Consider the following 24,048-nt stretch of genomic DNA (forward strand, 5'->3'; position numbering starts at 1 on the left):
AGAGGCTTCTGTGGGGAGGGAGAGCAGAAAGATGTTGGTTTATGATGACAGTAATATGAATCATATTTAAAGTAATGATGATGGCAGCAGCAGGTGTCAGCAGAGCCATGAGCCAGGAGTCAGAACCGGGGTCCGGACAGAACTAAAATATCTCCATAATGTAATATACTTACATTCAATACAATGAAATATACTATAATATAAAACATAATATAATTAAATATATTATATTATATATTATCATAACATATTATGATAACATATAATATAATAAAACAAAACTGTATATTATACTTATCAAACATACCATAATACTAAAATATAGATACATATACAATACATATACTATTATAATAAAGCATAAAACATCATACAATATTTTATACTGTAATACAGTGCGTTTGTGTTAATTGATGCTATACTAACTGAAACTGATCATAGCAGGTTTGAAACTTGCTGTGTTTTGTTTCTAGCGGGACAAAATGTGGTCCTCCCGTCACAGGGCCATTTATTTTGAAAGGGTTCCACAGGACGTCTCTGAGTGCGAGTGACAGACGTGTAGTTGCAGTCCGAGGCCAACAGAGGGCAGCATGCACACGTTATCTTACAGTAAATATTTGTTTCAATACAAATTTATTCAATTTAAAGACAGACACAACCTCATACCAAAAAATAGTTGAAGGACATTTGTTGTTCCAGCCAGGAAACACATTGATGCTGTTCTCCAAACATGAAGCTTAGCTTAGTTTAGCTTAGCAAAGGGAAACAGTCAGATCCTCATGTACATGATGTGTATTTTAATGTTTAATTTGTACAAAAACAAACAAAAACATGTAAAAAGCATTCTCTATCCATTTTTCTCTTTAAAACAAAAGTTTATACAACATTAACATCATCTGTGTGTTTCTAGTGTGTCTGTTTGTTTGTCTGTGTCTGTCTGTCTAACTGAGTGTGTGTGCGGTGTGTGTGTGTGTGTGTGTGTGGGTAACCAGCACCATTTTCAGGCTTCCTCATCTCGCAGTAGGAGGAAGTCCGATATTTTGTTTCCCATTAGAGATTCAGACGGACAGGTGAGTACTTCAGGTAATTCTTTTTACTTGTGTAAAAGTATCTATAAACACAAAAGTGAGTTAAGTGAGTGTTTAGCTGATATTTACATACTTTATTCAAGGAAGTGTTGATACAATCATGTAAAAATACTGTTGAATAAAATCCTACTACAGTGAAAGTCCACCATTACTATCAGCTTTGTAGTAAATAGATATTCATGTAGTAAAGATAAATTGTGATCTCTTCTTTGCGATGATGTCATATCATTTATGTATTTCTCAGAATGATTGTTTCATATTTGTTCACCGGATTTTAGTAAAACAAATCTTTCTAAAGTCATTAGGAGCGCTGATGTCTGGAGGAGGAGCCACGAGCCGCAGACACACCTGTGAATCCTTCTGTCTGATCGGTCTAACAAGCTTTGTGGAGACTATTATGTTATGCACTGCAACTTGGTCACAAGGTGTTGACAATGTCAAATCTTGATAAAACGCTTGTCTGCGATTAAGTTTGGGGAAATGAAGTAGGGGGATTGAGAGACGGAGTCAGATTTTTATGGTGAACGCTAAATTTACGCAAAAATTCGCTGTATGTGCAATTTTTGCTGCCATCATCATTATCACTGGCTTTGACATTCGTCCACCAGAGAAAGTATTCAAAGTGCGTCATTCAGCATAATAAATGTTGGTTTCCCCGGTGGTTCCCGTTGCTGCAATTCCGAATCAGTCCACTGGGAGTCGCACTGAGTGAGTAAGCACATGAGAAACACTGAGATTGGTACACACCAGCTGCCACTTTCCCATCACGGCACTCCAGGCAGCAGCGCTCACTCCAAAATGACTGGAAGGCGAAGTGTAGCAACGATAGGAGACTTGGAAGTTGTCACAGATTCTGTCCAGTCCGTGTAGTCAATTTGTGTTTTACCCCCCCCAGGAGATCCGGGACCATGAGCGACCTCGGCGACCTCGAGGCCTCCTCAGAATTCAACCACACCAACGGGAGCGCTCCATCTGACTGCGGGCGCATCAACAAGCCGGCCCGCGTCTTCTTCCTGCTGGTCTACACGCTAGTGTTCTTGGCGGGCCTGCTCCTCAACGGCTTCACACTGAAGGTCTACTACTGCCGGACTGGGAGGCAGCAGCGGGGGTCGGACATCGTAACGGTCTACCTAAAGAACCTGGCGGCAGCCGACTTCCTGGTCAGTCTTTGCCTGCCTGTCCGGATCGCCAACTATGCCGCCGGCTCTGTTTCTGTCCGCTGGGTCTACTGCACCTTTGGTGCCTCTGCCTTCTACCTGAACATGTACGCCAGCATCCTGTTCATGGGCTACATTGCGGCCAACAGGTAGGAGGTCGTCTCAGCTCTTTATTTTGTCTTTGTTAGCGAGGGTGTAACGGTCAGATTGACACCTCACATGTGCATGTTACACTAAAATCCACAGCCAGCAGCTTGTTAGCTTAGCATAGAGAGAATGCACTTCTATGCTGTCCCACATTCTGTTACGCAACAATTTATTGTTGAATTGTCTTTATGTAAATTAAAACAATAAAATCAGGTGTGAGGCAACAAAAAACAGAGATATTCTAAATAATATTTTGTATGCGATAAATAACGTAATATAATAGTTAGGCTCTTTATTAATTTCTTTTGTATTATATTGTGATCTCTCTTTTGAATGTGCATGTGAGTGATTCCAGCTCAATGATACATTCATTCATTGTTATTGTTGTGTATTGACGAGGCGAACCACATCTTGCGTACTGTTCACGTCTTTATTCAGCCATTGCGTACAGAGCATGCGCGCCTCAACAACCACAGAGAGGCCTTGTTCACTGAAGTCCAAAAAGCATTTCCAACAACAATACTAAATGTATTCAATATACCACATTATTACCCTTTTAACTGACATCTAACATTCTTGACTGAAACAGCAAACACAACTAACATCTAGCAAAATCCCCCTAGGTCAAGGTATGTGTGTGTATGTGTGTGTGTATGTCTTAGGGTTGTCTGTCCGAGTCTGAGCGAAAGGATACAATCCGGTCTACAGGTATACGGTCTTATGGCATATATCGCGTGTGTGGTTTATTCACTAGGTTTCAGCGCCTGAGAGCCACTGGTTTCGGGTGCAGAAGCTCTGTTGTCGGTTAGTGGTTACCACTTCCTGAAAATTGCTGCCAGTTACATATACAGTATATCTATATCCGGTTCAGCAAGAACTCCATGACGTCTGTGCACCGCGTCAGAGTCCAGCTCTCTGACTACAGAGATTCCACGTGTGACTCCCGCGACACAGCGTCGTCTGCATCAAAGATCCAGCCTGCAGCTGTGCGGCCATGATGATCTTTTTGTTTCTTACGTACTGTCTCCTTGATACAACGCTTTAGGAAATCCAATCTTCTCCAGATATGACAGTGAAGAAACAGATCAACTGTGGACAGTCCAGTGGTGCAAACTGCAGCAGGAACAGTGAGATCTCGTCCTTGTGCTTGCTCACAAGTTTTTTCATACCTGTCTTGAATGTCTGTACATATTGCTCGGACAGACCATTTATTGCTGGATGCCCTGGTGCACTTGTGGGTGTACACAATTTCATTCTGCTAGGCGAACGTCTGTAACTGATCTGATGTAAATGTGGTTGGTTGGTTGAGGCAGAAAATACGAAGCAAACAGTCTCTTGAGCCTGGTGATTGTTGCTTAGGATGTGATCTGTGATCTACAAAAGACCTTTGATACAAAATGACTTTGCGTGTGAATCCACCACTACCGGGAACATGTGGTTCAGGAACGGTCCAGCAAAGTCTGTAACTCAAAGTCGCTAGGCTGCATCCTAGTAGCCTCCAGCCTTCAGCAGCCTTCATAGACCTGAGCTGGTCCTCCAACAACTCAGTGTTCATTTCGTTGACAAAAACTATGACGAAAAATATTCACTAACAACCTTTTTCCCATGACTAAGACGAGACGAAAACGGATCTTTAAAAAATAAAAACTACAACTAAATCTATGCTAACTTTCATTAACAAGACAAAGTCACAATACTTTTCTAACAGACATGGGCAACATACGGACCCCTTACTGCGGGCCGTAACGGCGGTTAAGTGTCATAATGTCACTGTGGGGGCAGCGATGGTTCTTGTGCACCGATAAGGGCACGACGACTATTTTACGCTTCGGTGAGGGTGAGTGTGCGCTTACGTGGTTTAGCTCAGCTGTCTCAGTTTAGCTAACTGTTAGCAGGCTAAAGCCGAGAACTTTATGCGTAGAGATGATGACTGGTTTAAAAGCTCGGGGCTGGTCGGCCAGCAGAGATGTTCCTGTGGACCTTGGGGCTCCGCTTTCTGGCGACGGGAGCCAGTGTTTCGAGAAACGCTCAGTTCAACCAGTTCATATGCCACATCTTGAGAAGACGGTGTTAAACCGCCTCGGCCACCGTACGTTCGTTACTAAGCAACAAAGAACGCACGAGAATAAAGGACCATGACGTTTCCGTTGGCCATGTCAAAAGCCTTGCGAGTAAACAGACAAAGACAACAAAGTGTTGTGTTTAGGTTCCTGGTTCTCATGAAGTCAGCGGAGCTTTACACCCTTGCAAATTCCCTTGCAAACAAATTCTTTGCTACTTGTTAAAAGCCAAAGCCTTTCATGTAATGATTTAACATCTCATTTATATTAGCTCACACTAACACTTCATCCACTTGTTCAATTCAATTCAATTCAATTCATTTTATTTTGTATAGCCCAAAATCGCAAATTACAAATTTGCCTCAGAGGGCTTTACAGTCTGTACACATGCAACATCCTCTGTCCCGAAACCCTCACATCGGCACAGGAAAAACTCCCCAAAATATGAAAAAACCCTTCAATGGGGAAAAAAGGGAAGAAACCTTAGGGAGAACGTCAGAGGAGGGATCCCTCTCCCGGGATGGACAGACTGCAATGGATGTCATGTGTACAGAATCAACAATGTAAAAGATGTACAATACACTCAATTTCTCTAACTGAAATGATACAAGTAATTGCAAGTAGCAGAACAGGTGTACGGCAGGACCACTGCAGGGACAACCTCCATCAGATAGAACCACCATCCACAGAGGCTTCTGTGGGGAGGGAGAGCAGAAAGATGTTGGTTTATGATGACAGTAATATGAATCATATTTAAAGTAATGATGATGGCAGCAGCAGGTGTCAGCAGAGCCATGAGCCAGGAGTCAGAACCGGGGTCCGCATGAAACTATGATCCACGGAGACCTGCTAGGCGAGAAAGCACAAAAAACTCCCGGAAAGAAGCTTAATTAGTGATGTACATTATTAAAACATGGATGATTGTGGGAGGAGAGAGTGAGAGTGTGAGAGTGAAAGAGGGGCTCGGTGTGTCCTAAGAAGTCCCCCGGCAGTCTAAACCTAGAGCAGCTTAACTAAGGGCTGGTCCAGGCTAACCTGAGCCAGCCCTAACTATAAGCAATATCAAAGAGGAACGTTTTAAGCTTTATCTTAAATGAACTGACCGAGTCTGCCCCTCGGACTGAAAGTGGAAGCTGGTTCCACAAAAGAGGAGCTTGATAACTGAAGGCTCTGGCCCCCATCCTACTTTTTAAAACTCTAGGAACCACAAGTAGCCCAGCATCTACGGAGCGTAGATGCCTTGTAGGGCAACAATACGGTGTAACAAGCTCTTTAAGATAAGACGGTGCCTCACCAGCAAGTGCCTTGTAGGTGAGGAGAAGTACCTTAAATTCTATTCTTGATTTAACAGGAAGCCAGTGCAGAGAAGTTAATACAGGAGTTATATGATCCCATTTCTTAGTTCTTGTTAATACACGTGCTGCAGCATTCTGAATCAGTTGGAGAGGTTTAAGCGATTTACAAGAGCAGCCTGATAACAAAGAATTACAGTAATCCAGTCTAGAAGTAACAAATGCATGAACTAGTTTTTCTGAATCACTTTGAGACAGAAAGTTCCTGATTTTCGATATATTCCGTAGATGAAAAAAGGCAGTCCTTGAAGTCTTCTTTATATGAGAGTTGAAGGACATATCCTGGTCGAAGAGAACTCCAAGATTTCTGACGGTGCTGTTGGATACCAGAGCAATTCCATCCATAGAGACTGTATCACGTGACAGCTGACTTCGAAGGCGCTCTGGGCCTATCATGATAACTTCCGTTTTTTCCGAGTTTAACATCAGGAAGTTGCAGGTCATCCAAGTTTTAATGTCTCCAAGACAGTCCTGAAGTCTAACAAGTTGGTTGGTGTCTTCTGGCTTGATCGATGGATACAGTTGAGTATCGTCTGCATAACAATGGAAGTTTATGCGGTGTTTTCTGATAACGTCGCCCAAAGGAAGCATGTACAGGGTAAATAGAATCGGTCCAAGCACAGAACCTTGTGGGACTCCGTGACCAACATTCGTGGTCCTCGATGATTCACCGTTCACAAACACAAACTGGGATCGATCCGATAAATAAGATTTAAACCAGCTAAGTGCAGTTCCTTTGATGCCAATCAAGTGTTCCAGTCTCTGCAGCAGGATACGGTGATCGATGGTGTCAAATGCAGCACTGAGGTCCAGCAATACAAGAAAAGATACAAGTCCTTGGTCCGATGCAAGTAGAAGATCATTTGTAATTTTCACCAGTGCCGTTTCTGTGCTGTGATGCATTCGAAATCCTGACTGGAAATCCTCGAACAAAGCATTGTTTTGTAGAAAGTCACATAATTGATTCGCGACAGATTTCTCCAGGATCTTAGCGAGGAAGGGAAGATTAGAGATGGGTCTGTAGTTAGCCAACACCTTTGGAGCTAGAGTAGGTTTCTTCAGAAGAGGTTTAATTACAGCTACCTTGAAGGACTGTGGTACATGTCCTGTCAACAAAGACAGATTCATAATATCCAGTAGGGATGTGCTAATTAACGGAAAAACTTCCTTAAGCAGCTTAGTTGGAATCGGATCCAGGAGACAAGTGGAAGAGTTGGATTTCAAAATTGTAGAAGTCAGTTGATCAAGGTTGATGGAAGAGAAACCATCCAAGTAGGTATCAGGGCCCACGGCTGCATCCAAGGATCCTACATCCGCGGACGGGTTGGCTCCGGTTGGGGGTAGTAGACCATCAATTTTCTCTTTGATAGTCAGAATCTTATTATTGAAGAAGTTCATAAAGTCGTTACTACTGAGGTCCACAGGAATACACGGCTCGACAGCGCTGTGACTCTCTGTCAGTCTGGCTACAGTGCTGAAGAGAAACCTGGAGTTGTTTTTATTTTTCTCGATTAATGATGAGTAATAGGATGCTCTTGCGTTACGGAGAGCCTTCTTATATGTTTTAACGCTGTCTTGCCAAGTTAGCCTGGATCCTTCTGATTTGGTGGAACGCCATAACCGCTCAAGTTTCCGCACAGTTTGCTTTAAGTTCCGGGTTTGAGAGTTATACCAAGGGGCGAACTTCCTTCTTGTTGCCATTCTTCTTTTAAGGGGAGCAATACCGTCCAGTGCCATTCTCAAAGAGCCTGTGGCAGTATCGACAAGATGGTCGATTTGTGACGGACTGAAGTTTTCACAGGAGTCTTCTGATATCTTGAGACAGGACACAGAACTTAGAGCAGAGGGAATGGTTTCTTTAAATGAGGCTACAGCGGTGTCCGATAAACATCGACTGTAGAAACCCTTGGCAGGAGGAGGAGATTCTGGCAGTAGAAATTCAAAGGTTATCAGACAATGGTCGGACAGGAGAGGGTTCTGTGGAAAGATTGTTAAGTGTTCTATCACAATACCATACACAAGAACCAAGTCGAGGGTGTGGTTAAAACAATGAGTTGGTTTGTTTACAGTCTGACAGAAACCAATTGATTCCAGCAAAGAGAGAAATGAAGTACCAAGGCTGTCGTTATCGACATCCACATGAATGTTAAAGTCACCCACTATAATTACCTTGTCCGTTTTAAGGACCAAACTCGTTAAGAACTCTGAAAATTCACATAAAAATTCAGAATAAGGACCTGGGGCCCTGTACACTATTACAAAGAGAACCGGCTGGATTATTTTCCAGGTTGGTTGTGAAAGACTGAAAGTCAGACTTTTAAATGAGTTATAATCCAGTTTAGGTTTAAGGTTTATTAAAAGGCAGGAGTCATAAATAGCTGCCACTCCACCCCCTCGGCCTGTGCCTCGGGGGATATGAGTATTAACATGACTTGGAGGAGTCGCTTCATTTAAGCTAAAGTACTCCCCATCCGATAGCCATGTTTCAGTAAGACAGAAAATATCAACATGGTTGTCAGATATTAGTTCATTTACTAAAACAGCTTTAGAGCACAGAGATCTAATATTCAAAAGACCCCCTTTAATTCTCCTAGTTTGTTGCACAGTTGTATTGTTACATTTAACTTTGATTAAGTTATTAAATATAACTCCTCGGTTGTTTACCTTTAACTTAAATAACGGTGTCCGTGGGGCAGAAACAGTTTCTATAGAGTTAATTACGCTGAGTGACTGCTCGGAATGAAGCGCAGAGAAGTGTGTAAGACTGCGACTCTGCTTCCTGGTCTGAACTCTGGGTCATGGATTAAGTCCATTAAGAAACTGGGTCAGGTTCTTAGAAATGAGTTGAGCTCCATCCAAAGTTGGATGGATGCCGTCCCTCCTAATCAGACCAGGCACTCCCCAAAACGTCTTCCAGTGATCAACGAAGCCCACATTATTTACTGGGCACCACCTCGACAACCAGCGGCGGAATGACGACATGCGGCTATACATGTCGTCACTGATCAAGTTTGGGAGGGGGCCAGAGAAAACTACGATGTCCGACATTGTTTTAGCGTATGTACACACCGATTCCACGTTAACTTTTGTGACTTCCGAGTGGCGTAACCGGGAGTCATTACCGCCGACATGTATTACAATCTTACTGTATTTACGTTTATCCTTAGCCAGCAGTTTAAGACAAGACTCAATGTCGCCCGCTCTGGCCCCGGGGATACAAGTGACTATGGCCCCTGGTTTCGCTAACTTCACGTTCCTCAGAATGGAGCTACCTATAACCAGAGTTGGCTTCTCAGCGGGTGTGTCGCTGCATGGGGAGAATCGGTTTGAAACGTGAAGTGGTTGGTGGTTAACCGTGTGCTTCGACTTAGACTTATGCTTATTCCGGACAGTCACCCAGCCTCCCGGCCGCTCGGGGGTTGCCGGGGGACGGTTAGCAGGAGCAAACGATACGTCTATGTGGTCCGCACCGACTATAGGAGATGGCTGGTTAACAGAGGCTACCTCCATGGTGCGGAGCCGTGCTTCTAACTCACTAAGCCTCGCCTCCAAGCGATCAAATATACTGCACTTCTTACATGTACCATTATCCGTAAGGGAGGCAGAGGAATAGCTAAACATGTGACACACCGAGCAAGAGAGAGCAGGGGAGGTAGGGAGGGAAGACATCACAATGTTAGCTGCTAAGCTAATGCTAAAAGAGGTAGCGCTAACGCTAAACAACGTCTAAGCAACTATTCGTTTAAACGACAAAGTGCTGGACGGTGAGGCGTTTAACAACGTCTCACGTAGATAATTCGCCGCTTGTACTGACAATATCACGACAGAATCAACTTGGTATCGCTAGAGCTCTGAAAAAGTTCAAGACATCAAACACGCTGTCGACAGGAAGTGACGCAACAGACTCACCCGGCAGTGTTGTTCCCCTCTGTAAAATTTTAGAACACATTGTGGCCCGCGAGTCAAAAAGTTTGCCCCCCCTGCTATAGACTTATCCTAGGACGGATATATAATGAACAAGTTAAGTACTGTAAGCTAGACTATTATGCAGTTGTAGACACAACACAAGGGGTCTTATTCCACCGACGAAACAATCTCGTAGTGATGAGTCCAATATGGCGTCGAACTGACAGTTTAGCTGTACTGTTTCCACTCAGCTACATACTGCGCCACCGGCTGGTGGTTAGCCTTCTGGTTACACCATTAAAGAGAAACCTTACAGCTACTAATAAAGGCTTGGGCTCAAGGCAGAGGTGGGACAAAGTCATTGTTATGCAAGTCACAAGTAAGTCTCAAGTCGTTGCCCTCGAGTCCCGAGTCGAGTCAAAGATGAGGCAAGTCCCAAGTCGAGTCAAAAGTCAATGCCAACAAGTCTCAAGTCGAGTCCAAAGTCTTATTATTTTAGTTTCGAGTCATTTCAAGTCCTCTTATTATAGTGGGGACGGGGAACCCTGGGTGATGGTGCGCTGCCTCAGACCTAGACTACGAAGGGAAGGGTAATGGTGGATCGACTGTGACTGTGTTATAGTACTTTAAAACAGACGTTGACATCATGTTGGCGAGGATTTCCATCGGAGTCTGAATCCGGGTTAAAAAATCCCGATTTTTGTAAGCATGAACGAGCTGTCTCGTTGATACGGTAAAATGGACTGCAGTGATTGGATGTCGTGCAGGCAGCGCTCTCTGCATACAGGTGGCGCACATTTTTTTGACAGATGCAGATAAACAGAGCGGCGCGGTGGTGAGAAAATGTTTTCCCCCAGTTTTCATGGGAAGTAGCAAGTCTTCTCGAGTCAAAAGGCTCGAGTCCAAGTGAAGTCACGAGTCATCGATGTTAAAGTCCAAGTCGAGTTGCAAGTCTTTGTAAGTTTTGTCGAGTCGAGTCTGAAGTCATCAAATTCATGACTCGAGTCTGACTCGAGTCCAAGTCACATGACTCGAGTCCACACCTCTGGCTCAAGGATCCTTAAGGATGGCAACTATTTCCTCAAATGTCAAATTTTGGCTTTCCGGGTGGCACCAGATTTCTCAAAAGCCCTTAAGTAGCTGCACCCATTACACTACTAGCTTATCTTCGGCATCTGTTCAATGTACCCTGACAGTTGTTCATTTTCTGGTTTGAACTCGTCAATTCACCCAAACAGGTCCATTGTACTCACTAGTACTGACACCGCTTGTAGTTTTGTTCTCGTCGCCAGTTACTGTTATGTGTTGACGAGGCGGACCACGTGTTGCTTGGCGTACTCTACATTGCGTACAGCGCATGCGCACTACAATGACAACAAAAAGACGTGTTCACTGAGCTCTAAATATAACTAAATGTAGTCAATATACCACAGTAATTACTATATATATACACTAAACGAATGTTTTAGCAACATTTCTGTTCACGCTCAGAACTTTATGCAAACTCAAACTTCATCTCCGATTTGTCGTCCTATTTTGAGAAAACAAATGAATGTTACCGGAATAAAGGTATAATTTGCATGTCAGAGAGCTGTGAGTTCCCCTTTCTTTCATTATCGCCAGCCAGCCACACACACACACACACACACAGTTTAAATACTGATTCTGAATGCGGAAGCTGCACTTTGGATGATTTTGCAAACATTAAATTTAATCAATGTAAACAAGAAAGTGTATTCAAGTTGCATGAAACTAAAAATCACTAATCAACTAATCATATTAAAAGCTAAACATGTCTGTCTCAAAGAATAGATCCACATTTTCTCCAGCTTCACATTTTTTTAAACAGCAAGTTAGCTTAGCTTACCAAAGGGAAACAGTTAGCATAGCTCTGTCCAGTTAGGTAAAACAATCACAAATCACAAAGAAAAATGTTTTATTTTCCTCTTTTTAAACAAAAGTTGTGTTTGTGTGTGCGTGCATGTGTGAATGTCTGTGTGTGTGTTTGTGTGTGTAGTCGAGCAGATTAAGTTAATATTGCATGAGAATTGTTCACTTGTTCCACAATGTTGCTCTAATGATACAGGCTTATTCAGATATGTAAAGCAGGACAGACATTGTGTTTGACGTCTACTGGAATCCCATTCAGGCTGAAAGAAAGTCAGAACCAAACATAAAGTAGTCAAAACAAAAGTACCACCTAATTGAAGATGCCTAATTGAAGCCGACAAAATTGGAACATTGTATTCAGAAAAATGCTGCAATTGTGACGAAAAGGGAAAGGTTTTTTTGCAGCAAACCAGAGGGTCTAGATCAGAGGTCACTAACTGGCGGACCGCGGTCTGGATCCGGGCCCAGAATCCGTCCCATCCGGACCAAAAGCTAAAAAGAGACAGTCGTGGATTACATGCAGATGTTTAATCACACCAAGTAGTCACATTTTGAATCTTACGGACCTTTGCTTCGAGAAGGTCTAGATGCCTCAAGTCCTTGACCCATGAAGAGGCCAACAGAATCCGTGCACGCAGCCCAGCACACATATATATATATATATTTATATATGCATATATATATATATATATATATAAATATATTTATATATGTATGTACATATATTTATGTCAATGAATGTATGTTCCTATATATACATACACATGTATCTGGTCTCTGCAGGTACCTGAAGATCGTCCATCCAACAGGAAGCCACTTCCTGCAGACGGTGCGCGCCGCCCACTCCGTCGCCGTGGCGACCTGGCTCCTCCTCCTGGCCCCAGTGGGGGTCTACGTCGTCCTGGCGCTGCTCACCGAGGAGCAACCAGCCTCCCCCCCGGCTTCTCCGATCTGCGACATGCTGCACGGCGTGGCGCTCCGCCTGCTCTACAAGGTGGTCCACAGCTTCTCTGCCGCCCTCTTCCTTCTGGTCCTCGTCTCGCTGGTTTTCTTCTACTGCGGCGTCTCCCGCAGGCTGGCGGCTTCGCAGCAGAGGCAGCCGGCCTCTTCTGGCTCCAAGAAGCTGGCCAAGTCCCGCCGGAACTTGTTGGTGCTGGTCGGCGTCTTCTGCTTCTGCTTCGTTCCGTACCACCTGGTGCGCCTTCCCTACGCCTTCCTGGGGGGACGGTGCTGTTGTAGTAGCCAGGTCTTCTTCTACCTGAAGGAGCTGACTGTCATGGTGTCCATCCTCAGCGTCTGCCTGGACCCCCTCATCTACTTCCTCTTCTGCAAGGCCTTCCGAGCTCAACTCAGCCCGGGGCGGCGGCCCAGCTCCACGCAGGGAGCCACCGGCGAGAGAAGGAGCAGTGACCCGCGGGTCAACGGGGGGCGGCGGTCCTCGCTCGCCACCTCCACAAAGCACATGAGCGTACTTTAGGTGGATGAACTCTGTGCCGAGAAGAGTTCGGGCTTCAAAAAGAAAAAGGAAATTTACATTTACATTTGTTTAATTAATGGCTAAAATATTGATGAAATGTCTCACTAGCCTTTGAAGCCTCAAGTTCTTTTTTGGCAGCTAAAATACAAATGAAATAAGGACTAAGGTCATAAAGTCACTTTATCATAGAGTTCTATAGGACCAGAGAATGCACCTTTAACTATTGGAGAACCAGAGGTTACCTCTTGTTTATGGATTGTTGCGATTCAGATATTCAGGTTTAAAGACTTTTATTGCGATATTCAGAGGGGAGGTAGAACTGTAGAGTTCCCACCATGCAGCTGGGCTCTTCATACCATTGAGTACCACGTAGTTCTGCTATCTGGTTTCTGCATCTTGCTGCTGATTGCGGTCTGCTCACAGAAACGGCTCCATATTTATATCAGTAGCCTGAAACAGGAAGTTACCTTTTTAGTAGCCTGAAACTCAAAGAAACGGCCTGTTTTAGGCTGCGGATGAGAAGTCCTCAATGATTATGTTGTCAGGTTCTCATCTCCATCCAGGTCTACTGCTGCATGTCAAACATAAAGAGAAGCCACTAGCTGAGGACACACACGCACGCACGCACGCACGCACGGCGCACGCATTAATATTACATTTACAGGCAATGACAACAACGTGTAAATTCTAAATTCGCTAACTTGTTGATGGCTGTGATGCTGTTCAGGGATCTTTAATTTGAGGGAGTTACTTGGGTAATAAATACCAACTGTATAATCTGTGATACCCAAATTATGACAGAAAATGTTATTAAATTGTTCTAATAAATTCTGATGTAAATGGACTTTACTTGTATAATCTGTTCTAGTCTTTCGACCAATCAAAGCGCTTTAACACTTAATGTGATCATTCACACACTGATGACAGCAGCTACCACACACAGAGCCTCCCATCAGTGACTAACATTCACAACACGGGAGTCACAGCTACAGGAGCAATGTGAGTTAAGTGTCTTGCCCAAAGACACATGGTTAGTGGGACCTGGGATCGAACCGCCGATCCTCTCATTGGAGGACCAATCCACCCACCCGCAGTCATGAGAAATTTTCAATTGACAAATCAATAGAAATATTCAGTGTGTTTTGACCAGCAGGTTGCAGCAGAGATGAGCATGTATTTAGTTTTTTCTTTAGTTGTTTCTGAGCTTGTTCCACGGATCACTGGTAACAGAACATGCATGTCACTCATAACACACTGACCTAAAAACACTAGTTACAGGGAGCATTACATACATTTCGAACTTTTATTGCAAGATTGAAAGAATTTTATATTATTACAGAGTAACTGATTTTTGAATCTATTGAATGTACTAAAGCATACTTATGTAACAAGAATGAATCAAAAATAATTTGTCCCTGCACATTTGAAAAGTTTCAGCCTTCTGGGGCAACCTTTGGATCCTAAAACACAACAATTACTGTACTGTAAAATGTATCATCTCACCTTTTTGCCGGAAAAGTCGTACTATTGACATACCGGTGCAGTGCGGTGAAGATTTGGCTGCAGCCTCAGACCGGCTTCTCTCACAATGAGACGATGTTCACAACACAGATATCAGCCCTTGGTCTTCCTCTCCTTGGTCTTCACCACACTCACACACAGACAGAAGATACATATTTACATAAATAATGTATAAATAAACCTATAATATTTGAGTTCCGGTGTCTCTTTCTAGTCTTTTAGGGTCTCCTTGTAGTATTTTAGTGTTACTTTCATTCTTTAATTGTAGTCTTTTAGTGTCCCCTATGAAAAGTGTTAGTTATGTCTCATTACATATTACTGTCTCACTGAAATATATAAATAAGCTCTTATATTTAAAAATTTACAGTCAACCAAATCTGACTGTGTGTACAAACACATGAACACAAACCATATAAAATGCAGAGAGAAATGTGATATACAACTCACACAATGACATGAACATATGTATTAAAACCTGAATCATCAATATATTAAAACAACGAACCTGTGAGATGTAGCACATTCGAAGGAAAAAGCAGATGAAAATGGAACAAGAACCTAAGAGTTGTACTCACTTAGTACTTTAATGTACTTTACTACCTGCCACCAACAACTCAATCAGTATTTGTACTCAATGCACATTGATGGACAGTTAAAGTTGTTTCTGACTCTAACAGTTTGGCCAGGTCCCAGTCTTTGGCAGTCTACCCGGACCCATCCAGCAGGAAACATCTGGTCTGTGTGTGTGTGTGTGCTTTATTGCAAAACATGTAAAACACAAAACTCTAAAATTAGACCCAGATATTAGCTCACTTCCCAGATATGGAATAAAACACAGTCACACACACACACACACACACACATACACACACACACACACACACACACACACACACACACACACACACATATACACACACACTACTACTAACATCTTCTTAGCACATAAAAGCAGAACTGTAGTACTTCAAAATTTACTACAACAAAAGGTAGGACAACATGTTTTTACAGCAGTAAGTCCTTTAAGCTTGTTTTGTCTATGTGGTTTTCTAAGTTTTTTAATGAACAGGTTTTTTTTTGTTATTGAGAAAGGACAGAAAGAAGAAACACACCTTCTGGCTTTACTTCCTGTTAGGATCAGGCAGACCAAAAGTTTTAGATGGTAGGTTCAGAAACAGGCTAGCCGCTTCCCATCGTTCCATGTCTCTACACTAAGCTAAGCTAACCTGACGCACACACTTGTCTCTAAACATTTCCTCTTTTTTACTTATATCCTTTTTAAGTCTGGTCACCAAAAAGCAACCAGACGAGCCTTTTATAGAGAGAGAGAGAGAGGAAGAGACAGAGGTCAGACAGTACCGTGAGAACGGCATTAAAGGAACACAGACACACACACACACACTTAAACGCACACAAACACATTGACAAAAATCACTACATATAAAGACAGTAGGAGATTGCTGCAGCAAATGCTGATCCAAAACTTGAAGATATGAAGAGAAGCAACTAGTCCAGCACAAGATAATGCGTTGTAAATGTTTGCACCATGCTGGAATGAATACTTGATTAAAACGGTGCAAAAATTGATCTCGGAATGCAACAGACGGTGAATGCATTTTCATAGGATGAAATGGTGTTGTGCAAGGAGAAATTCCCTCGTTACGCTTCGGCCTGTTGTTACCCAATGGAAGATCCAAAAGCCAACTCTGGTGGGACTCGAACCCACAACCTTTGAATGGCTTTCATGATAGATCACCTAGAAGTCCAACGCGCTGTCCATTGCGCCACAGAGTCTCTTGAAGACAGCAAATGCTGATCCAAAACTTGAAGATATGAAGAGAAGCAACTAGTCCAGCACAAGATAATGCGTTGTAAATGTTTGCACCATGCTGGAATAAATACTTGATTAAAACGGTGCAAAAATTGATCTCGGAATGCAACAGACGGTGAATGCATTTTCATAGGATGAAATGGTGTTGTGCAAGGAGAAATTCCCTCGTTACGCTTCGGCCTGTTGTTACCCAATGGAAGATCCAAAAGCCAACTCTGGTGGGACTCGAACCCACAACCTTTGAATGGCTTTCATGATAGATCACCTAGAAGTCCAACGCGCTGTCCATTGCGCCACAGAGTCTCTTGAAGACAGCAAATGCTGATCCAAAACTTGAAGATATGAAGAGAAGCAACTAGTCCAGCACAAGATAATGCGTTGTAAATGTTTGCACCATGCTGGAATGAATACTTGATTAAAACGGTGCAAAAATTGATCTCGGAATGCAACAGACGGTGAATGCATTTTCATAGGATGAAATGGTGTTGTGCAAGGAGAAATTCCCTCGTTACGCTTCGGCCTGTTGTTACCCAATGGAAGATCCAAAAGACAACTCTGGTGGGACTCGAACCCACAACCTTTGAATGGCTTTCATGATAGATCACCTAGAAGTCCAACGCGCTGTCCATTGCGCCACAGAGTCTCTTGAAGACAGCAAATTCTGATCCAAAACTTGAAGATATGAAGAGAAGCAACTAGTCCAGCACAAGATAATGCGTTGTAAATGTTTGCACCATGCTGGAATAAATACTTGATTAAAACGGTGTAAAAAATTGATCTCGGAATGCAACAGACGGTGAATGCATTTTCATAGGATGAAATGGTGTTGTGCAAGGAGAAATTCCCTCGTTACGCTTCGGCCTGTTGTTACCCAATGGAAGATCCAAAAGCCAACTCTGGTGGGACTCGAACCCACAACCTTTGAATGGCTTTCATGATAGATCACCTAGAAGTCCAACGCGCTGTCCATTGCGCCACAGAGTCTCTTGAAGACAGCAAATGCTGATCCAAAACTTGAAGATATGAAGAGAAGCAACTAGTCCAGCACAAGATAATGCGTTGTAAATGTTTGCACCATGCTGGAATGAATACTTGATTAAAACGGTGCAAAAATTGATCTCGGAATGCAACAGACGGTGAATGCATTTTCATAGGATGAAATGGTGTTGTGCAAGGAGAAATTCCCTCGTTACGCTTCGGCCTGTTGTTACCCAATGGAAGATCCAAAAGCCAACTCTGGTGGGACTCGAACCCACAACCTTTGAATGGCTTTCATGATAGATCACCTAGAAGTCCAACGCGCTGTCCATTGCGCCACAGAGTCTCTTGAAGACAGCAAATGCTGATCCAAAACTTGAAGATATGAAGAGAAGCAACTAGTCCAGCACAAGATAATGCGTTGTAAATGTTTGCACCATGCTGGAATAAATACTTGATTAAAACGGTGCAAAAATTGATCTCGGAATGCAACAGACGGTGAATGCATTTTCATAGGATGAAATGGTGTTGTGCAAGGAGAAATTCCCTCGTTACGCTTCGGCCTGTTGTTACCCAATGGAAGATCCAAAAGCCAACTCTGGTGGGACTCGAACCCACAACCTTTGAATGGCTTTCATGATAGATCACCTAGAAGTCCAACGCGCTGTCCATTGCGCCACAGAGTCTCTTGAAGACAGCAAATGCTGATCCAAAACTTGAAGAAATGAAGAGAAGCAACTAGTCCAGCACAAGATAATGCGTTGTAAATGTTTGCACCATGCTGGAATAAATACTTGATTAAAACGGTGCAAAAATTGAACTCGGAATGCAACAGACGGTGAACGCATTTTCATAGGATGAAATGGTGTTGTGCAAGGAGAAATTCCCTCGTTACACTTCGGCCTGTTGTTATCCAATGGAAGATCCAAAAGCCAACTCTGGTGGGACTCGAACGCACAACCTTTGAATGGCTTTCATGATAGATCACCTAGAAGTCCAACGCGCTGTCCATTGCGCCACAGAGTCTCTTGAAGACAGCAAATGCTGATCCAAAACTTGAAGATATGAAGAGAAGCAACTAGTCCAGCACAAGATAATGCGTTGTAAATGTTTGCACCATGCTGGAATGAATACTTGATTAAAACGGTGCAAAAATTGAACTCGGAATGCAACAGACGGTGAATGCATTTTCATAGGATGAAATGGTGTTGTGCAAGGAGAAATTCCCTCGTTACGCTTCGGCCTGTTGTTACCCAATGGAAGATCCAAAAGCCAACTCTGGTGGGACTCGAACCCGCAACCTTTGAATGGCTTTCATGATAGATCACCTAGAAGTCCAACGCGCTGTCCATTGCGCCACAGAGTCTCTTGAAGACAGCAAATGCTGATCCAAAACTTGAAGATATGAAGAGAAGCAACTAGTCCAGCACAAGATAATGCGTTGTAAATGTTTGCACCATGGTGGAATGAATACTTGATTAAAACGGTGCAAAAATTGAACTCGGAATGCAACAGACGGTGAATGCATTTTCATAGGATGAAATGGTGTTGTGCAAGGAGAAATTCCCTCGTTACGCTTCGGCCTGTTGTTACCCAATGGAAGATCCAAAAGCCAACTCTGGTGGGACTCGAACCCGCAACCTTTGAATGGCTTTCATGATAGATCACCTAGAAGTCCAACGCGCTGTCCATTGCGCCACAGAGTCTCTTGAAGACAGCAAATGCTGATCCAAAACTTGAAGAAATGAAGAGAAGCAACTAGTCCAGCACAAGATAATGCGTTGTAAAAGTTTGCACCATGCTGGAATAAATACTTGATTAAAACGGTGCAAAAATTGATCTCGGAATGCAACAGACGGTGAATGCATTTTCATAGGATGAAATGGTGTTGTGCAAGGAGAAATTCCCTCGTTACGCTTCGGCCTGTTGTTACCCAATGGAAGATCCAAAAGCCAACTCTGGTGGGACTCAAACCCACAACCTTTGAATGGCTTTCATGATAGAGCACCTAGAAGTCCAACGCGCTGTCCATTGCGCCACAGAGTCTCTTGAAGACAGCAAATGCTGATCCAAAACTTGAAGATATGAAGAGAAGCAACTAGTCCAGCACAAGATAATGCGTTGTAAATGTTTGCACCATGCTGGAATAAATACTTGATTAAAACGGTGCAAAAATTGAACTCGGAATGCAACAGACGGTGAACGCATTTTCATAGGATGAAATGGTGTTGTGCAAGGAGAAATTCCCTCGTTACACTTCGGCCTGTTGTTACCCAATGGAAGATCCAAAAGCCAACTCTGGTGGGACTCGAACGCACAACCTTTGAATGGCTTTCATGATAGATCACCTAGAAGTCCAACGCGCTGTCCATTGCGCCACAGAGTCTCTTGAAGACAGCAAATGCTGATCCAAAACTTGAAGATATGAAGAGAAGCAACTAGTCCAGCACAAGATAATGCGTTGTAAATGTTTGCACCATGCTGGAATGAATACTTGATTAAAACGGTGCAAAAATTGAACTCGGAATGCAACAGACGGTGAATGCATTTTCATAGGATGAAATGGTGTTGTGCAAGGAGAAATTCCCTCGTTACGCTTCGGCCTGTTGTTACCCAATGGAAGATCCAAAAGCCAACTCTGGTGGGACTCGAACCCACAACCTTTGAATGGCTTTCATGATAGATCACCTAGAAGTCCAACGCGCTGTCCATTGCGCCACAGAGTCTCTTGAAGACAGCAAATGCTGATCCAAAACTTGAAGATATGAAGAGAAGCAACTAGTCCAGCACAAGATAATGCATTGTAAATGTTTGCACCATGCTGGAATAAATACTTGATTAAAACGGTGCAAAAATTGATCTCGGAATGCAACAGACGGTGAATGCATTTTCATAGGATGAAATGGTGTTGTGCAAGGAGAAATTCCCTCTTTACGCTTCGGCCTGTTGTTACCCAATGGAAGATCCAAAATCCAACTCTGGTGGGACTCGAACCCACAACCTTTGAATGGCTTTCATGATAGATCACCTAGAAGTCCAACGCGCTGTCCATTGCGCCACAGAGTCTCTTGAAAACAGTAAATGCTGCTCCAAAACTTGAAGAAATGAAGAGAAGCAACTAGTCCAGCACAAGATAATGCGTTGTAAATGTTTGCACCATGCTGGAATAAATACTTGATTAAAACGGTGCAAAAATTGAACTCTGAATGCAACAGACGGTGAATGCATTTTCATAGGATGAAATGGTGTTGTGCAAGGAGAAATTCCCTCGTTACGCTTCGGCCTGTTGTTACCCAATGGAAGATCCAAAAGCCAACTCTGGTGGGACTCGAACCCACAACCTTTGAATGGCTTTCATGATAGATCACCTAGAAGTCCAACGCGCTGTCCATTGCGCCACAGAGTCTCTTGAAGACAGCAAATGCTGATCCAAAACTTGAAGATATGAAGAGAAGCAACTAGTCCAGCACAAGATAATGCGTTGTAAATGTTTGCACCATGCTGGAATAAATACTTGATTAAAACGGTGTAAAAAATTGATCTCGGAATGCAACAGACGGTGAATGCATTTTCATAGGATGAAATGGTGTTGTGCAAGGAGAAATTCCCTCGTTACGCTTCGGCCTGTTGTTACCCAATGGAAGATCCAAAAGCCAACTCTGGTGGGACTCGAACCCACAACCTTTGAATGGCTTTCATGATAGATCACCTAGAAGTCCAACGCGCTGTCCATTGCGCCACAGAGTCTCTTGAAGACAGCAAATGCTGATCCAAAACTTGAAGATATGAAGAGAAGCAACTAGTCCAGCACAAGATAATGCGTTGTAAATGTTTGCACCATGCTGGAATGAATACTTGATTAAAACGGTGCAAAAATTGATCTCGGAATGCAACAGACGGTGAATACATTTTCATAGGATGAAATGGTGTTGTGCAAGGAGAAATTCCCTCGTTACGCTTCGGCCTGTTGTTACCCAATGGAAGATCCAAAAGCCAACTCTGGTGGGACTCGAACCCACAACCTTTGAATGGCTTTCATGATAGATCACCTAGAAGTCCAACGCGCTGTCCATTGCGCCACAGAGTCTCTTGAAGACAGCAAATGCTGATCCAAAACTTGAAGATATGAAGAGAAGCAACTAGTCCAGCACAAGATAATGCGTTGTAAATGTTTGCACCATGCTGGAATAAATACTTGATTAAAACGGTGCAAAAATTGATCTCGGAATGCAACAGACGGTGAATGCATTTTCATAGGATGAAATGGTGTTGTGCAAGGAGAAATTCCCTCGTTACGCTTCGGCCTGTTGTTACCCAATGGAAGATCCAAAAGCCAACTCTGGTGGGACTCGAACCCACAACCTTTGAATGGCTTTCATGATAGATCACCTAGAAGTCCAACGCGCTGTCCATTGCGCCACAGAGTCTCTTGAAGACAGCAAATGCTGATCCAAAACTTGAAGAAATGAAGAGAAGCAACTAGTCCAGCACAAGATAATGCGTTGTAAATGTTTGCACCATGCTGGAATAAATACTTGATTAAAACGGTGCAAAAATTGAACTCGGAATGCAACAGACGGTGAACGCATTTTCATAGGATGAAATGGTGTTGTGCAAGGAGAAATTCCCTCGTTACACTTCGGCCTGTTGTTATCCAATGGAAGATCCAAAAGCCAACTCTGGTGGGACTCGAACGCACAACCTTTGAATGGCTTTCATGATAGATCACCTAGAAGTCCAACGCGCTGTCCATTGCGCCACAGAGTCTCTTGAAGACAGCAAATGCTGATCCAAAACTTGAAGATATGAAGAGAAGCAACTAGTCCAGCACAAGATAATGCGTTGTAAATGTTTGCACCATGCTGGAATGAATACTTGATTAAAACGGTGCAAAAATTGAACTCGGAATGCAACAGACGGTGAATGCATTTTCATAGGATGAAATGGTGTTGTGCAAGGAGAAATTCCCTCGTTACGCTTCGGCCTGTTGTTACCCAATGGAAGATCCAAAAGCCAACTCTGGTGGGACTCGAACCCGCAACCTTTGAATGGCTTTCATGATAGATCACCTAGAAGTCCAACGCGCTGTCCATTGCGCCACAGAGTCTCTTGAAGACAGCAAATGCTGATCCAAAACTTGAAGATATGAAGAGAAGCAACTAGTCCAGCACAAGATAATGCGTTGTAAATGTTTGCACCATGGTGGAATGAATACTTGATTAAAACGGTGCAAAAATTGAACTCGGAATGCAACAGACGGTGAATGCATTTTCATAGGATGAAATGGTGTTGTGCAAGGAGAAATTCCCTCGTTACGCTTCGGCCTGTTGTTACCCAATGGAAGATCCAAAAGCCAACTCTGGTGGGACTCGAACCCGCAACCTTTGAATGGCTTTCATGATAGATCACCTAGAAGTCCAACGCGCTGTCCATTGCGCCACAGAGTCTCTTGAAGACAGCAAATGCTGATCCAAAACTTGAAGAAATGAAGAGAAGCAACTAGTCCAGCACAAGATAATGCGTTGTAAAAGTTTGCACCATGCTGGAATAAATACTTGATTAAAACGGTGCAAAAATTGATCTCGGAATGCAACAGACGGTGAATGCATTTTCATAGGATGAAATGGTGTTGTGCAAGGAGAAATTCCCTCGTTACGCTTCGGCCTGTTGTTACCCAATGGAAGATCCAAAAGCCAACTCTGGTGGGACTCAAACCCACAACCTTTGAATGGCTTTCATGATAGAGCACCTAGAAGTCCAACGCGCTGTCCATTGCGCCACAGAGTCTCTTGAAGACAGCAAATGCTGATCCAAAACTTGAAGATATGAAGAGAAGCAACTAGTCCAGCACAAGATAATGCGTTGTAAATGTTTGCACCATGCTGGAATAAATACTTGATTAAAACGGTGCAAAAATTGAACTCGGAATGCAACAGACGGTGAACGCATTTTCATAGGATGAAATGGTGTTGTGCAAGGAGAAATTCCCTCGTTACACTTCGGCCTGTTGTTACCCAATGGAAGATCCAAAAGCCAACTCTGGTGGGACTCGAACGCACAACCTTTGAATGGCTTTCATGATAGATCACCTAGAAGTCCAACGCGCTGTCCATTGCGCCACAGAGTCTCTTGAAGACAGCAAATGCTGATCCAAAACTTGAAGATATGAAGAGAAGCAACTAGTCCAGCACAAGATAATGCGTTGTAAATGTTTGCACCATGCTGGAATGAATACTTGATTAAAACGGTGCAAAAATTGAACTCGGAATGCAACAGACGGTGAATGCATTTTCATAGGATGAAATGGTGTTGTGCAAGGAGAAATTCCCTCGTTACGCTTCGGCCTGTTGTTACCCAATGGAAGATCCAAAAGCCAACTCTGGTGGGACTCGAACCCACAACCTTTGAATGGCTTTCATGATAGATCACCTAGAAGTCCAACGCGCTGTCCATTGCGCCACAGAGTCTCTTGAAGACAGCAAATGCTGATCCAAAACTTGAAGATATGAAGAGAAGCAACTAGTCCAGCACAAGATAATGCATTGTAAATGTTTGCACCATGCTGGAATAAATACTTGATTAAAACGGTGCAAAAATTGATCTCGGAATGCAACAGACGGTGAATGCATTTTCATAGGATG

The 24,048-nt window shown here is 43.2% G+C and overlaps 1 protein-coding gene and 23 non-coding genes across 24 annotated transcripts; 1 reads left to right on the forward strand and 23 right to left on the reverse strand.

The window, feature by feature from the left end:
- The first annotated feature begins 1,987 nt into the window (after nucleotides 1-1,987).
- Nucleotides 1,988-13,915, forward strand: LOC119214424 (P2Y purinoceptor 14-like). Its single transcript, XM_037466204.2, has 2 exons — nucleotides 1,988-2,394; nucleotides 12,384-13,915. The coding sequence occupies exons 1-2, from the start codon at nucleotides 1,997-1,999 to the stop codon at nucleotides 13,075-13,077; spliced, it is 1,092 nt and encodes a 363-aa protein (XP_037322101.1). The 5' UTR covers nucleotides 1,988-1,996; the 3' UTR covers nucleotides 13,078-13,915.
- A 2,384-nt stretch (nucleotides 13,916-16,299) lies between these two features.
- trnar-ucu (transfer RNA arginine (anticodon UCU)) lies at nucleotides 16,300-16,392 on the reverse strand. Its single transcript has 2 exons — nucleotides 16,356-16,392; nucleotides 16,300-16,335 (listed from the first exon to the last, which is right to left on the reverse strand). It is a non-coding gene; the product is annotated as a tRNA-Arg (tRNA).
- Nucleotides 16,393-16,639: 247 nt separating this feature from the next.
- trnar-ucu (transfer RNA arginine (anticodon UCU)) lies at nucleotides 16,640-16,732 on the reverse strand. The gene is made up of 2 exons: nucleotides 16,696-16,732; nucleotides 16,640-16,675 (listed from the first exon to the last, which is right to left on the reverse strand). It is a non-coding gene; the product is annotated as a tRNA-Arg (tRNA).
- Nucleotides 16,733-16,979: 247 nt separating this feature from the next.
- Nucleotides 16,980-17,072, reverse strand: trnar-ucu (transfer RNA arginine (anticodon UCU)). The gene is made up of 2 exons: nucleotides 17,036-17,072; nucleotides 16,980-17,015 (listed from the first exon to the last, which is right to left on the reverse strand). It is a non-coding gene; the product is annotated as a tRNA-Arg (tRNA).
- A 248-nt stretch (nucleotides 17,073-17,320) lies between these two features.
- Nucleotides 17,321-17,413, reverse strand: trnar-ucu (transfer RNA arginine (anticodon UCU)). The gene is made up of 2 exons: nucleotides 17,377-17,413; nucleotides 17,321-17,356 (listed from the first exon to the last, which is right to left on the reverse strand). It is a non-coding gene; the product is annotated as a tRNA-Arg (tRNA).
- A 247-nt stretch (nucleotides 17,414-17,660) lies between these two features.
- Nucleotides 17,661-17,753, reverse strand: trnar-ucu (transfer RNA arginine (anticodon UCU)). Its single transcript has 2 exons — nucleotides 17,717-17,753; nucleotides 17,661-17,696 (listed from the first exon to the last, which is right to left on the reverse strand). It is a non-coding gene; the product is annotated as a tRNA-Arg (tRNA).
- Nucleotides 17,754-18,000: 247 nt separating this feature from the next.
- Nucleotides 18,001-18,093, reverse strand: trnar-ucu (transfer RNA arginine (anticodon UCU)). The gene is made up of 2 exons: nucleotides 18,057-18,093; nucleotides 18,001-18,036 (listed from the first exon to the last, which is right to left on the reverse strand). It is a non-coding gene; the product is annotated as a tRNA-Arg (tRNA).
- A 247-nt stretch (nucleotides 18,094-18,340) lies between these two features.
- trnar-ucu (transfer RNA arginine (anticodon UCU)) lies at nucleotides 18,341-18,433 on the reverse strand. Its single transcript has 2 exons — nucleotides 18,397-18,433; nucleotides 18,341-18,376 (listed from the first exon to the last, which is right to left on the reverse strand). It is a non-coding gene; the product is annotated as a tRNA-Arg (tRNA).
- A 247-nt stretch (nucleotides 18,434-18,680) lies between these two features.
- On the reverse strand, nucleotides 18,681-18,773 carry trnar-ucu (transfer RNA arginine (anticodon UCU)). The gene is made up of 2 exons: nucleotides 18,737-18,773; nucleotides 18,681-18,716 (listed from the first exon to the last, which is right to left on the reverse strand). It is a non-coding gene; the product is annotated as a tRNA-Arg (tRNA).
- Nucleotides 18,774-19,020: 247 nt separating this feature from the next.
- trnar-ucu (transfer RNA arginine (anticodon UCU)) lies at nucleotides 19,021-19,113 on the reverse strand. Its single transcript has 2 exons — nucleotides 19,077-19,113; nucleotides 19,021-19,056 (listed from the first exon to the last, which is right to left on the reverse strand). It is a non-coding gene; the product is annotated as a tRNA-Arg (tRNA).
- A 247-nt stretch (nucleotides 19,114-19,360) lies between these two features.
- On the reverse strand, nucleotides 19,361-19,453 carry trnar-ucu (transfer RNA arginine (anticodon UCU)). The gene is made up of 2 exons: nucleotides 19,417-19,453; nucleotides 19,361-19,396 (listed from the first exon to the last, which is right to left on the reverse strand). It is a non-coding gene; the product is annotated as a tRNA-Arg (tRNA).
- Nucleotides 19,454-19,700: 247 nt separating this feature from the next.
- On the reverse strand, nucleotides 19,701-19,793 carry trnar-ucu (transfer RNA arginine (anticodon UCU)). Its single transcript has 2 exons — nucleotides 19,757-19,793; nucleotides 19,701-19,736 (listed from the first exon to the last, which is right to left on the reverse strand). It is a non-coding gene; the product is annotated as a tRNA-Arg (tRNA).
- Nucleotides 19,794-20,040: 247 nt separating this feature from the next.
- trnar-ucu (transfer RNA arginine (anticodon UCU)) lies at nucleotides 20,041-20,133 on the reverse strand. The gene is made up of 2 exons: nucleotides 20,097-20,133; nucleotides 20,041-20,076 (listed from the first exon to the last, which is right to left on the reverse strand). It is a non-coding gene; the product is annotated as a tRNA-Arg (tRNA).
- A 247-nt stretch (nucleotides 20,134-20,380) lies between these two features.
- On the reverse strand, nucleotides 20,381-20,473 carry trnar-ucu (transfer RNA arginine (anticodon UCU)). Its single transcript has 2 exons — nucleotides 20,437-20,473; nucleotides 20,381-20,416 (listed from the first exon to the last, which is right to left on the reverse strand). It is a non-coding gene; the product is annotated as a tRNA-Arg (tRNA).
- Nucleotides 20,474-20,720: 247 nt separating this feature from the next.
- Nucleotides 20,721-20,813, reverse strand: trnar-ucu (transfer RNA arginine (anticodon UCU)). The gene is made up of 2 exons: nucleotides 20,777-20,813; nucleotides 20,721-20,756 (listed from the first exon to the last, which is right to left on the reverse strand). It is a non-coding gene; the product is annotated as a tRNA-Arg (tRNA).
- Nucleotides 20,814-21,061: 248 nt separating this feature from the next.
- trnar-ucu (transfer RNA arginine (anticodon UCU)) lies at nucleotides 21,062-21,154 on the reverse strand. Its single transcript has 2 exons — nucleotides 21,118-21,154; nucleotides 21,062-21,097 (listed from the first exon to the last, which is right to left on the reverse strand). It is a non-coding gene; the product is annotated as a tRNA-Arg (tRNA).
- A 247-nt stretch (nucleotides 21,155-21,401) lies between these two features.
- trnar-ucu (transfer RNA arginine (anticodon UCU)) lies at nucleotides 21,402-21,494 on the reverse strand. Its single transcript has 2 exons — nucleotides 21,458-21,494; nucleotides 21,402-21,437 (listed from the first exon to the last, which is right to left on the reverse strand). It is a non-coding gene; the product is annotated as a tRNA-Arg (tRNA).
- Nucleotides 21,495-21,741: 247 nt separating this feature from the next.
- Nucleotides 21,742-21,834, reverse strand: trnar-ucu (transfer RNA arginine (anticodon UCU)). The gene is made up of 2 exons: nucleotides 21,798-21,834; nucleotides 21,742-21,777 (listed from the first exon to the last, which is right to left on the reverse strand). It is a non-coding gene; the product is annotated as a tRNA-Arg (tRNA).
- A 247-nt stretch (nucleotides 21,835-22,081) lies between these two features.
- Nucleotides 22,082-22,174, reverse strand: trnar-ucu (transfer RNA arginine (anticodon UCU)). Its single transcript has 2 exons — nucleotides 22,138-22,174; nucleotides 22,082-22,117 (listed from the first exon to the last, which is right to left on the reverse strand). It is a non-coding gene; the product is annotated as a tRNA-Arg (tRNA).
- A 247-nt stretch (nucleotides 22,175-22,421) lies between these two features.
- trnar-ucu (transfer RNA arginine (anticodon UCU)) lies at nucleotides 22,422-22,514 on the reverse strand. Its single transcript has 2 exons — nucleotides 22,478-22,514; nucleotides 22,422-22,457 (listed from the first exon to the last, which is right to left on the reverse strand). It is a non-coding gene; the product is annotated as a tRNA-Arg (tRNA).
- Nucleotides 22,515-22,761: 247 nt separating this feature from the next.
- Nucleotides 22,762-22,854, reverse strand: trnar-ucu (transfer RNA arginine (anticodon UCU)). Its single transcript has 2 exons — nucleotides 22,818-22,854; nucleotides 22,762-22,797 (listed from the first exon to the last, which is right to left on the reverse strand). It is a non-coding gene; the product is annotated as a tRNA-Arg (tRNA).
- A 247-nt stretch (nucleotides 22,855-23,101) lies between these two features.
- Nucleotides 23,102-23,194, reverse strand: trnar-ucu (transfer RNA arginine (anticodon UCU)). The gene is made up of 2 exons: nucleotides 23,158-23,194; nucleotides 23,102-23,137 (listed from the first exon to the last, which is right to left on the reverse strand). It is a non-coding gene; the product is annotated as a tRNA-Arg (tRNA).
- A 247-nt stretch (nucleotides 23,195-23,441) lies between these two features.
- Nucleotides 23,442-23,534, reverse strand: trnar-ucu (transfer RNA arginine (anticodon UCU)). The gene is made up of 2 exons: nucleotides 23,498-23,534; nucleotides 23,442-23,477 (listed from the first exon to the last, which is right to left on the reverse strand). It is a non-coding gene; the product is annotated as a tRNA-Arg (tRNA).
- A 247-nt stretch (nucleotides 23,535-23,781) lies between these two features.
- trnar-ucu (transfer RNA arginine (anticodon UCU)) lies at nucleotides 23,782-23,874 on the reverse strand. Its single transcript has 2 exons — nucleotides 23,838-23,874; nucleotides 23,782-23,817 (listed from the first exon to the last, which is right to left on the reverse strand). It is a non-coding gene; the product is annotated as a tRNA-Arg (tRNA).
- Between the last annotated feature and the right edge of the window lie 174 nt (nucleotides 23,875-24,048).

Source organism: Pungitius pungitius, chromosome 3 (assembly GCF_949316345.1).
Source record: "Pungitius pungitius chromosome 3, fPunPun2.1, whole genome shotgun sequence".
In the NCBI taxonomy this organism is placed as follows: Eukaryota; Metazoa; Chordata; class Actinopteri; order Perciformes; family Gasterosteidae; genus Pungitius; species Pungitius pungitius.